The 11863-nt window shown below is 29.9% G+C and overlaps 1 protein-coding gene across 1 annotated transcript; it reads left to right on the top strand.

Moving 5' to 3' along the window:
- Positions 1-9746: 9746 nt before the first annotated feature.
- Positions 9747-11861, top strand: LOC146958863 (uncharacterized). The gene has a single exon (XM_085740381.1). It carries the CDS (start codon positions 9931-9933, stop codon positions 11497-11499), a length of 1569 nt encoding a protein of 522 aa, XP_085596507.1. The 5' UTR covers positions 9747-9930; the 3' UTR covers positions 11500-11861.
- The last annotated feature ends 2 nt before the right edge of the window (positions 11862-11863 follow it).

Genomic DNA, 11863 nt, shown 5'->3' with positions numbered 1-11863 from the left:
AATTAAATTCACTCGAGAACAATTAAACATATCAAAATTAATTTTGATTTTGCTAACTCATGTCTAAGTGTATTCATTAAGAAATCCATTAGTACAATTTGTCTTGAAAATATAAGTTTTTTATTTTTATAGCTTTTTATCAAGTATCACAAGGACACTTATTAACATTTTCTACTTATTTTAGTACTTTAATCGATGCTCCAAGGGTATTCATTAGTGTTCTTCAATTAATTTTACACTTTGAGAAACAATTTTGACTTCTCCTACAATGGAACCAAATATAGGCTAAATCAATTTTGAGGTTAAGAGAGTGCTATGGACATTTTTTTTCTTCTAATATTCACTCTTTTATTTAGTAAAACTCATGCGCATCTCACCATTTTATGTGGATCAATTAGTGAAATATGAGACTCACGTGAGTTTCGCCGGATAAAAAAGTGTATGTTAGAAAAAAGAGTGTTTAGTACACTCTTATTAAAGTTAAATATCATTTGGTACATGTTTTGATTGATGTTTTACTAACTTAAACGTTTTTTTATGAACTTATGGAATATTTTCAGTGACTTAGAATTTTTTTTATAAACTAATTAAAAAGGTGTTCGAGATTATATCTTATAGTTATCATTTTTCTCTCAATTTTACCATTATTATCTTAATTGAAAGAAAGTGTTAATTTGTTTATATTTATCAACTGATTCAACCGATAATTCTAATAAATATTATAAATTCAATTTACTATTAATCAATATCCGTCGTAAGTTCAAATGCAAGAAGCAAGCTTATAAATTATCTCATACTTTTCACCAAATAGAGCATGAAAAAGTACTAATTATGATCTTCAAGTAAGAAAAAAGTCAAATGTATTTCATTCAAATTTATACCAAATATATTTGACTTGTTTATAATTAAGACATGAGGGAGCATATGGTTTGGTTTAGATGACTTTTTTTTAAAAAAAAAAATATATGTTAGATTAATTTGAATTTAGGTTGTATTTGGTAAAAAAGTAACACATGACATAAGGTAGTTATTAGCATAGTAATGGATAGTTTTATAACAAATACTTCATTCCTTCCTTTTTAAGTGTCTTTTTAGAAAATTAACATCAAATTAGCGATGTGTATTTTTGCACATTTTCTTTATATTATACCCTCATTTTAATCCACCAATAAATTACTATTTTTTTCGCACACTTTATTTTTCCAATAAATTTAATGTTATCTTTCTCCCGTAAAATCATATTTTTTAAATATTGTGCACATCTTTTTAATTATTTTAAGTCAATATAAAAATCATATTGATGAAACTTCTTCTTCTTCGTTGTCATCTTGTTCCTGTTCTTGTATCTTGTCAAATGAGTCTTCAACTATTGCTCTCTCTTCACCTCTCATCAGCAGTTTCAACGAGTCTTCCATTTTTTCTTCCTTTTGAACATTCATGGAGTCTTTTATTTTTCTTCACTCAAATATGTTCTTTTACTTTGCACTTGAAACTTTTAACAATTGCTACTTATCTTATTTATAGAATGTTAACTCTTCTTGGAACCATAGTTTGTAACAAAATTTTGTTTAAATTTGAACATAACAAGAAACAAACTTTAGTTTTTCAAATAGATAACATTAAATTAGTTTTATTGAAAAAGATAAGAGTAATTGACAAAGAGTATAATTGACAAATTGTACTCTTAAAATACCAAAAAGACAGTTAAATAGGAACAAAAAATTCACCCTAAAAAGACACTTAAAAAGGAACGGGGGGAGTATGAAATAAGCTAGCTAATATAAAATTTGATGTGTCATCGTGACCACAGCTAAATTGACATGAACAATGTATTGTTACTATATAAGGATCAGAGTTCAAATCTGGTACATCCCACTTATTCACCTCAAAAGTTGAATTCAAGGTTATTTGACAAAAGTTAAGAAGAGCTTTTAATGTCATTTATGTGTATTAAAGAAATAAACAACTCACAAAAATCCATCATAAAAATTACAACTTTTAATGTCATTTATGCGTCTTTCTATTTCAGAATTTATGTTGTTTAATGTCATATGTGCGCATTCCAATTATAAAATATTCTTCAGTCTAATGTCATTTACACCCCTTTCCTTTATAAGTTAATGTTTTTTAATGTCATTTATGTATTTTCCCCTTACATAATTTATGTATTTTAATGTCATTTAAGCGGTTTCTACTACAAAATTTTGTCATTTTAATGTCATATAAGCATTCTACCATTGAATGAGTTCTGACAATTAATCTTATTGATGTGCCTTCCTGGTACCGAATTTATACACTTTAATGTCATTTATGCGCTTTCTTATTAAGAAGTTTATGAATTTTAATATCATTTCTGCTCCTCCCTATTACAAAATCTTTGCGTTTTAATATCATTTATATGTCTTATAGTTACAAAGTTCCAGCATTATAATGTCATTTAAAGTTATTCTCATTATAAAATTCATGCATTTTAATCTCATTTATACTCATCCCAATTTCATAATCTCAACACTGTTACAAAGTTGTTGCATTATAATGTCATTTAAGGTTATTCTCATTATAATGCATAACTTTCAAAATCTTCGTCTTTTAATGACATTTATGCGTCTTTCCATTACAAAATTTATGCATTTGTAATGTATAAGGGCAATATATACGTTTAAACCCAGGTGACTCTCTCCTTACTCCTATAAATATTAGACGTATAAACCCGACTTCCTCTCGTCTTCTACCAAGCGAAAACGGCAGTTGTTGCCATGAGTGAATTCAAGCATGGCTTGCTTTTTGGCAATAGCTACCCCGGCCATGAAGTCAAACAAGTTATTGGGTGTTCAAAAGCTGCCATTAGGATGGCAGATTGTTTGGTCAAACATCTAAATTTCAAAAAGGAGAATGTACAACTTAAATTAGATATAGACCCAATGTTGAACAAAGAAAGGGATCATATGGAAGATATTATGATTAACTTTGTGACAGAAAGGAAGGAAGGAGAGATTCTTCTCATTTACCTATCAGGTCACGGTTCCCTTGGTCATTCGCTTCTCACCGAAATAAATTCCGTGTTGAGAACTCGTTTGTTACGTTATATAATGATCTAATAAGAGATACATTTTTTAAGAAGTTAGTTGATCAAGTACAAGATGGTGTGTCCTTGACTCTCGTATGTGATTTTTGTTTTAGTGGTGGTATCCTTGGTGGGTTGAAGAGAATATTTAAGGATCCACCTCCTGCAAAAATAGAATTTCAGTACACTAACAATGGACGACCTAGCTCTGATACCATATAAGAAACAGAAAAAAAAGAAATTGTATAATGTAATTGATAATTCATATTACAAGTACTGAATAGTAGAGTTAACGCTAGCTATGGCTAAACTTACTAACTATTGGTGCAAGTAATACTAACACACAAGACTTTTATTTATATGACTAAGCCTTTGAATTTTTCTTCATATTATCCGATATGACACATTTTCTCATTATTATTGATATATGCCTATGAAGAACCTCAATTATGGTTGATGACCTTTTTAAAGTCGCTGGTGTTTCAACAAATTTGCATTTTAAGCTACAATTAGGACTTAATAGGAACCACATTGTAACAAACCTTTCTAGTCATGTAGTTTAACCGATGCAATAGTAAATAAGGTTCATCTTAAACCCTTCAAAGTTTAATCAGAGACAACAATTTTTTTTCCCTTATCTTAGCTTTGACAAAATTATTATTTAGATTATATACTCGAACATGATAGCAATAAATCTATTATATACATGTGCAAACTAAAGAATGTTTCTTGAAAGATAGCAATAAATCTATTATATACATGTGCAAAATTAACATTATTTATAATTTATAATTATACTCATCCAAGTAGATATATATGATTCAAGCAAATATGATTAGAACAAACAAAATATTTATCAGAAATTAAGTTTACCTTCTTAATCTCTTGTTTATATGTTTCAAACACATAATTATTCGTTGACAATGCTTCCTGAAATTCAATGCATGTTTAAGAACAAACATTGTATTAATGTATAAACATGTAAAACAATTTTATACTCCACACTATGTTTCAAACCACAAGCAGAAGTGCATGAACCGTTAATATATATTATATGGACTTGAGTGATATTATATGACTATAAGAATATGAATCCATTTAAAAATTGTTTGCATTTAAAGCAGTGTTCCAAATTACCAAATACAAACAAGATTTTTATGTAAATAATAATAGCACATTATTGTAAAATAGTCAAATTGTGACAGAAATTAAAAAAAGAACAAAAAATCATCTGGAGTTGTTGGAAATTCTCTGCATAAGTAGTAAGCTGTAAAGACAAATTATGTTCGGTTGCCAATAGCTGAGATACTTATTTTGCATATAAATTCTTTAGTGACAGTTCCTTAGCCAATGTTTACTCACATTGCTTAATTTTTTAATCAGCGGCCTATAGTTCCAAATAATTTTCTTTCAGCTGTTTATTTATACACAAAGTAGTGACGTAAATCAGTATCAAAGTTAACAATTGTGACTAAAAAAATGTCAATCACAAAAAATCAAAATAAACAACACCTGCTGGGCATATTGCTGCACAAATAATTCATATTGCTCAGCAATCTGCTTTAGATTGTTTATTAACTTGTACTTAAATCAATTCAAGTTATTGTAAAGTTGGAATGAAACAAAAAAAGATTGAGTGAATTACTATCATGCTGTAAAAACATATATCGAAGAAAAAAACACGGTTATAATAAAAATAATAGCATAATATTGTTCATATTTTAATTATGTGTTTAACCACATTGAATCAACAACCTATAGTTTCGAAGATTTATCCTTTATACATAAAATAGTGAAGTCAATATCAAAGTTAATAAGTATGACTACAACAAATGTCAATCACAAGAAAACAAAATAAACAACATCTTCTGGGAATATTGTTGCTGAGATAATTCATATTGCTCAACAAGCTACTTTAGATTGTTTATTAATCAAAATCAATTTGAGTTATTGTAAACTCGGCATGAAACAAATTTTCTTTTGACTGAATTACTAGTATTGCTGTAACAACATATGTTGAGGAAAAAAACTCAATTTTAATTAAAAAAAAATAGCATAATATTGTTCATATTTTAACGATGTGTTTAACTACATTGACTCAACAACATGTAGTTCTAAGGAATTTTTCTTAAGTTGTTTTTCATACACAAAATAGTGAAGTAAATCAATATCAAAGTTAATAAGTATGACTACAATAGATGTCAATCACAAAAAAACAAAATAAAAGGCACCTTCTAGGCATTTTGCTACTCATATAATTCATACTGCTCAGCAAGCTGAGTAGGTTGTTTATTAACATGTATCGAAATCAGTTTGAGATATTGTAAAGTCGGCATGAAACAAAAAAGTTTGAGTAAATTACTAACATTGTTGCAAAAGCATATGTTGAGGGAAAAAAAATCAATTATACTAAAAAAAATAGCATAATATTGGTCATATTTTAACAATGTGTTTAACCACAATCCTGCCATGCTTCAAAGATTTATTTTTTTGTCCAACCCTCCACTATTTTTATTAAAATCAAAAGAGATAATTGAAATACAATAAAAATATCAAAAATATTTTCTACTAATTTTTCAATGTCAACGTGTTTTTTTGGTATCACCACCCTAAAACAACCAAGTAAAAAAATTAATACAGATCAATACTTACAATACGATTACCATACACGCATACCTGATGTTGGTACTTCACCATTTTAGGGGTACTCATGCTTCATAGATGACAACAATGCAACATAGATAAGGCAGGCACAACATAATCCAATAAAAACAAACATGTACAACCGTAGAAATTCTGCTTTTTCTATTATTATATTAAAAAAAACATAAATTAATAACATACTATCTATCTTGATTCAAAATAACAACTAATCAGAAACATAAACTCAAGCAATGCAATATTAGCATAATCGAAAAGAAAGGCTATAAAATAAAAAAGAAACAAAAACAATATCTAATGATCATATGTAATCACTTACGTACACTAAACTATGTGAAAAAGTTACGAGTTGGTGATCTTGATAATAAGAATGCAAGAATTAGAAACAAAATGGTAGAAATATACCTTGAAGAAAGAAAGAGAAAGCTAGTAGAGAAGAAGACCGAACTGGTTCCATTTACTCTCTCACTAGAATCTCACACTGTTTTTTCTTCTTAAGATCACATGATTTATATAGTGCAATTATTTTCTTTAATAAATAAATTTACCCATTTATTACATGTAAAACTGTATGTTAAAAAATATATACTATATTTAAGTTATATTTTGGTTTAAATGTGTTTTCGCAGTGCATTTTGTACCAAAACTACATGTATCACTTTTTATTTTTAGTTTTCTATAAAAATATGTCATTGGATTTTAATCTTTGTAAATATGTTTTTGTTTGTTTTTTGCGTTTCTTTAGTTTTGCAAAAACATTTTTCACTTTTGTTGCTTGTACAATGATGTAGATCTAAGAGACCGAATTCAAATATGTTTTGGATATAGGGGTGTACACGAGTCAATTTGTTTGATTTTGAGTGTATATGATGTTCAAATTAACCAAAAACTTACGAGTTGGTTTAGTTTGAACTTATATGTTTAGTATAAACATTAAATCAAAGCAAATCGAAAAACAACTGATTAGTTTGAGTCAGATTGATTTTATACAGTAAAAACAAATGTTCAAATATATTTAAGAACTTTGTCATATTGATTTTTTTTTTTAAACAGTCGAAGTCATATTATTAAGGCTTAAACATCTTTTTGATCCCTTATATTTTATTTTGGGTTAATATTGGTCCCTTATTTAAAAAATAATAATATCGAGGTAGGTCCTTTAATTTGTTTAATTGGTACCACACCATTCCTTTCAATCCATGAAAAACTAATGACGTTAACTGCAATATACGTGGAATGTATGTCAACATCACCTTCTTCTGACTTTACAAATTCCCTTACAAATCAAAATTAGGGTTCATTGGAGCCAATTTTTCCCAATTTAGAGATTGCAACCAATCTTCTTTCCCATCTGAGATAACATGTCAAATTTACAAGGTTTCTCGTCAGTTTTCTTTATGAAATCGTTGAACAATGATGCAAAGGGTGGATCCAACACAAATTTGCATGAATCTCGTACTTCAGAACAACGAATTCGCATGGAAATGACTATTGTGGTAGCAGTTAAACAAATTAAATGACCTATCAGAGCATTTTTTTTTTAATAATGGACAACCCCAAAATAATGATAAGAGACCAAAAAAAGTGTTTAAACCTATTATTGATAAAACAAAGCATCAAGGGTGTGTTTGCATGCAGTTAAATTACATTGATATTCATTGTTCATAACACCATAACCAATATACAAGAAAAATTACAACTTACAATCAAATATTAAAAATGATTCGCCAACAAAACTAAAGCTTCATTGAAACAAAGTATTATTTTTTTGAATGTATTATTTAGAAAATTATCTGCAGATAAAAAAATAGTCCAAAGTTTTGGTGTGTGTTTGAATAAAAAAATATTTTGAAGTAATGTAATTTTTGAGTGAATTCAAATCCTTTTAGATAAATTCTGAGTTTGGATGATTAATTTGGAGAATTATCAAAATGATGTCAACTTATAAAGTATTTTGTCCAAGTTAATTTTAGAGAATTTCAAATGACATATAAGAGCTAAAAATTTCAAATTTCTCTCTTCATATAATTTTTTTTTTCAAATTATACAAATTGGTCTCCATATTTTTCAAAATTTTCATATTAACCCCTACACATTTATGATTCAAATAATCATAAGTGTCATTTTAATTGATAATAGTTTATCTGTTTCTCAATTTTTATTAAACACAATTAAGCTTAAAAAACATCTCTAATTAATGAATATGTTCGCTTAAATCAAGGCTAAATATATATGTTGGGTCAGCCATATATTTTTTTTGGGTTAAATATGTTTTTAATCCCTATAAATATACTTAATATTCGTATTAGTCTCTCTAAAATTTTCCTTCAACTTTTAGTCCCTATAAAATTTTCAATCACTACTTTTGGTCCCTATTTTTAAGTAAACTTTTGTATTTTTTAATGAAACTGTGCAGAAATGTGTAGAATATTTTAAAAAAATTCCCAAAAAAAATTATAATTTTTTAACAAAACACAAATTAAATATGAATTTTTAATCGTAAAAAATATAAAAATTTATATTACATTCATGTGTTGTTAAAAAATTCTAATTTTTTTTTGGAGAGATTCTTATAATATTATGATTTTTTTTGCAAAATTTTATTCAAAAATATGATTTCTACATATGTGTTTACTTTAAAGGGGGACCAAAAGTGAAGATGGAAAATTTTTGAGGGACTAAAAATTAAAGAAAATTTATAGAGGGACTAAAACAAAAAGTTGACATATTTATAGGGATAAAAACATATTTAACCTTTTTTTTTAAGGATGATCAACCATAATTATTAGAAGTCCTTGTGTGGGTCTTTCTTGTTCCTTTATCACAAAAATAAATTTTGTTCCCTTCCGCTTATCGTTAGTACAATAGCAAGTTATCACTCTATTTTTTTGTGGTGAACCATGCAGGCTATACTTTTTTTTTTGGATTGAGTGAACCATGCAAAGATTTCAAATTTTGTCCGGATTGAAAAGAAAATGACTACATATGTCATTTTTTAAAGAAAACTATAAATGTTTGAGAAAATGAATATATTTCTTTGTCCACACTCAACAGTGCCACATTATTCAATCGATCTAAAGATTCTAAACCACAAACCAGTGGGTGACATCCATAACATAATCACAATATCAAGCTAGCAAGTACACATATAATTACCTGTTATCTGATCAACGCTGCAACTGGAATCTGGATCTTCTTATTTTACTCTATTTTTCTATGAAAAAACCAATCCACACATTACAAGCTATATTAGAGATATATCTATAAATCAGTAATACCTTATATAAAATTATTTCAGTTTGTAAGTATCTTATTATATTTATGTTGCTGGAAAACTTAAATAATAATTAAAGAAATAAATATCAACCGTCAAAGCTCGTTTTGTTATAGATTTAAAAAAATGATTTTTTATTTTTATTTCTAAAAATGGTTTTTATAAAAACTTACTCAAAAATAGTAAAAGTTATGATTTTGACATTCATAAACTTATATTCATCTTAATGTGTGTTTGGTATGACTTTTGGAAGCTAGAAACCACTTCCCAATGCACAATTCACGCTACCCAATGCACAAAAAACGTGAAAAAGCAGAAACTCCAAATTGGAGCTTTAGCCAAAACGTGGTTTTTTCATTTTCACCGGTATGACAAACACGCACTATCAATTTAAAACCCCTAAAAAAAATACAATCAATTACAACCAAGTACTATAGTACTATAGAGTATAGACCACTCTTCAAAAAAAAAAAGTACTAGACCATGTAACGATCAAAGGTAAATATTTTCTCAAGAGACGGATTATTTTTTTTTGTTTGATGTATCTATCTATCTTTTTTGTGATTCTTCAAAATAAAAATCTTTTTTGTGATTCATTTCAGTTACTACAAATCACTGCGTACATGAATATACGTGTAATGCGCCAGACCCCATAAACTAACCGAAACAATAACTAAATCTGTGTACACGAATACGACAACAATTTCCTTTCAATTATACATCTAACAAGTACAAAAACTCAATAAGACAGAAAAACCTTATTACAACCACCCGTTCCTCTTCTCTTCGTGGCTTCAAAATCCTTCCATGTTGGCAATCACATTATCATTCATTCTCTCCTTAAAACTAACCCCATTAACTCAATCCTCTTTCAATCCATATTCCAACACCCCTAAAAGTCTAAAACGTTAACACACCATACAATATCAATATGGATATTTGGTCATGGATATTTGAACTCCCCAACTCAGTAGAGTGGAATGAGTCTGACTCACCACAAAAGTTCGAACTTGCTAGAGATGGACAGATCGATTCAACTCGTTCTATTTATCTCAAAGCAGAGCGAACTTCTGGGCCAGACTCAGAAGCATTAGTAACCTTCATGGTATTCTTACAAGGCTTCCATCCATTCAACACTCAAAAACCTCTTTGGATCTCTGAGAAATGCACACTCTCTTCAGAAAACCCTAATTTCCTCCCACTCCTACTCCAACTCCTCCAAGAAATCATATCCAACTCACCCACAGCACACGATAGCACTTGCCCTAGATCCCAGCTTCAAAAACTCAAACCAGAGCCCATAGCATGGATCATAGACTCGCACACACCAGAATCCCTCTCCATTTTCTTCAACCTTGTTTTCACCATTCGTCTCTTTTGGCTATGCGCTTGCGACGCGCCTAGCGAGGCAGGTTCACTCTATTTCCACTCGTTACTTGCTCCGGTTCTCGAAACTGCGTTGTCGAAGAAACTAGCTTCGGTGCTAAGAACCTTCTTTATTACCGTAGGTGTAGACACTGAACTCTGTTTCATGCGCACCCTTGGGTACATAATAGCAAAATGGTGCATTATAAGAGAATTGGGTGTAGGATTACAAACACTCGTGCCTTCGAATCCGAAATTCTCTTACGCCACGGAGTCTCAAGGTTTTTGGATTCTGAAAGGCTACGCGCCAGTTATGACTATGAAACTGGCGCGAAACTATGGGCAAAATGGTAAATTTCAAGGTATTGATGCTAAGGAGTCAATAATCAGGTACGGTCTAACTCACCACCAATTGGAAGCACACGTGCAGTTGGAATATACAGTTGGATTTTATGATGGATTCATTCAGATTAATACACGTGTTGATAATATACGTCTCCATGTGGCGAGATTAGGTTTTAAACATGGTGATGATGTGGATTTTGTTGACGAGAAACATTTTCCTTCCCGGGCTCGGGTTTGGGTGGGCCCGGAAATTGGAGCTAGTTATGTGGCAGGCTTGAGTTTGGGTCGGTCCACAGAGAATAATGAAAGAGAAGTGGAAATTGAGAAGGTTGTCAATGGTAATTTCGAGAAATCAGATATTTCAAAGGTGAAAGCTTCAGCAAAATCTTCGAGGAGAATGAGAACAAAGAGTTGGAGAATGGATCAAGACGCGGAGGGGAATGCAGCTATATTTGATGTTGTTTTGCATGATAATATGACGGGCCAAGAAGTGGGCTCGTGGAAGCCTACGGGTGATGACCCAATTCATGGGTTGAGGGGGCGATATGTCGGGGCAAATAGACCATTTAGTAAGAGCGGGTCGGTTGTAATAGCAGGGGATGAATATGGAGAAGAAGTAGGGTGGAGGTTAAGTAAAGAGATGGAAGGGAGTGTGTTGAAGTGGAGGATAGGGGGAGAATTTTGGGTTAGTTACCTGCCTGACCAAGCAAAAGGGAGTCATTTTGAAACTAGATGTATTGAGTGGTGTGATGAAGTTGATTTGCCTCTAATTCATGGAAAATTACCCTGAATGTGAATAACTATATGAAACACCTCCTTTCAAATTAAATCAACCACAAAAGGAGGGGGAAAGTTTGTGGATTATATTGAAGGAAGCTGTGCGACGAGAAAGGCAAGGTTAATGTTATAGTGTGTATGATACTATGGTTTAGGTTTTAACTAGTAGTATGCAAGCTATTGGTACTGTATTAGTGAAATAAATGTTTTATTTATCATGTATATAACATATTATAAGTACTTTTTCTTTACTGGACGTATACTATATATACTTACTCATCTGATCAAGTGTAATATACTTTATTAGAGTACATGCATTCCCACAATCAGCTCATTCCTAGCTTTCTAATCAAGATTGATGGTTTAAATTTTGAACA

Source organism: Medicago sativa, chromosome 1 (assembly GCF_051527215.1).
Source record: "Medicago sativa cultivar Bolivia chromosome 1, Bolivia_mono, whole genome shotgun sequence".
In the NCBI taxonomy this organism is placed as follows: Eukaryota; Viridiplantae; Streptophyta; class Magnoliopsida; order Fabales; family Fabaceae; genus Medicago; species Medicago sativa.
This window is presented reverse-complemented; position numbering and strand designations above follow the sequence as displayed.

Coding starts and splice junctions, on each gene's coding strand:
- LOC146958863 (XM_085740381.1), top strand. CDS start 9,931: ATGGATATTTGGTCATGGATATTTGAACTCCCCAACTCAGTAGAGTGG.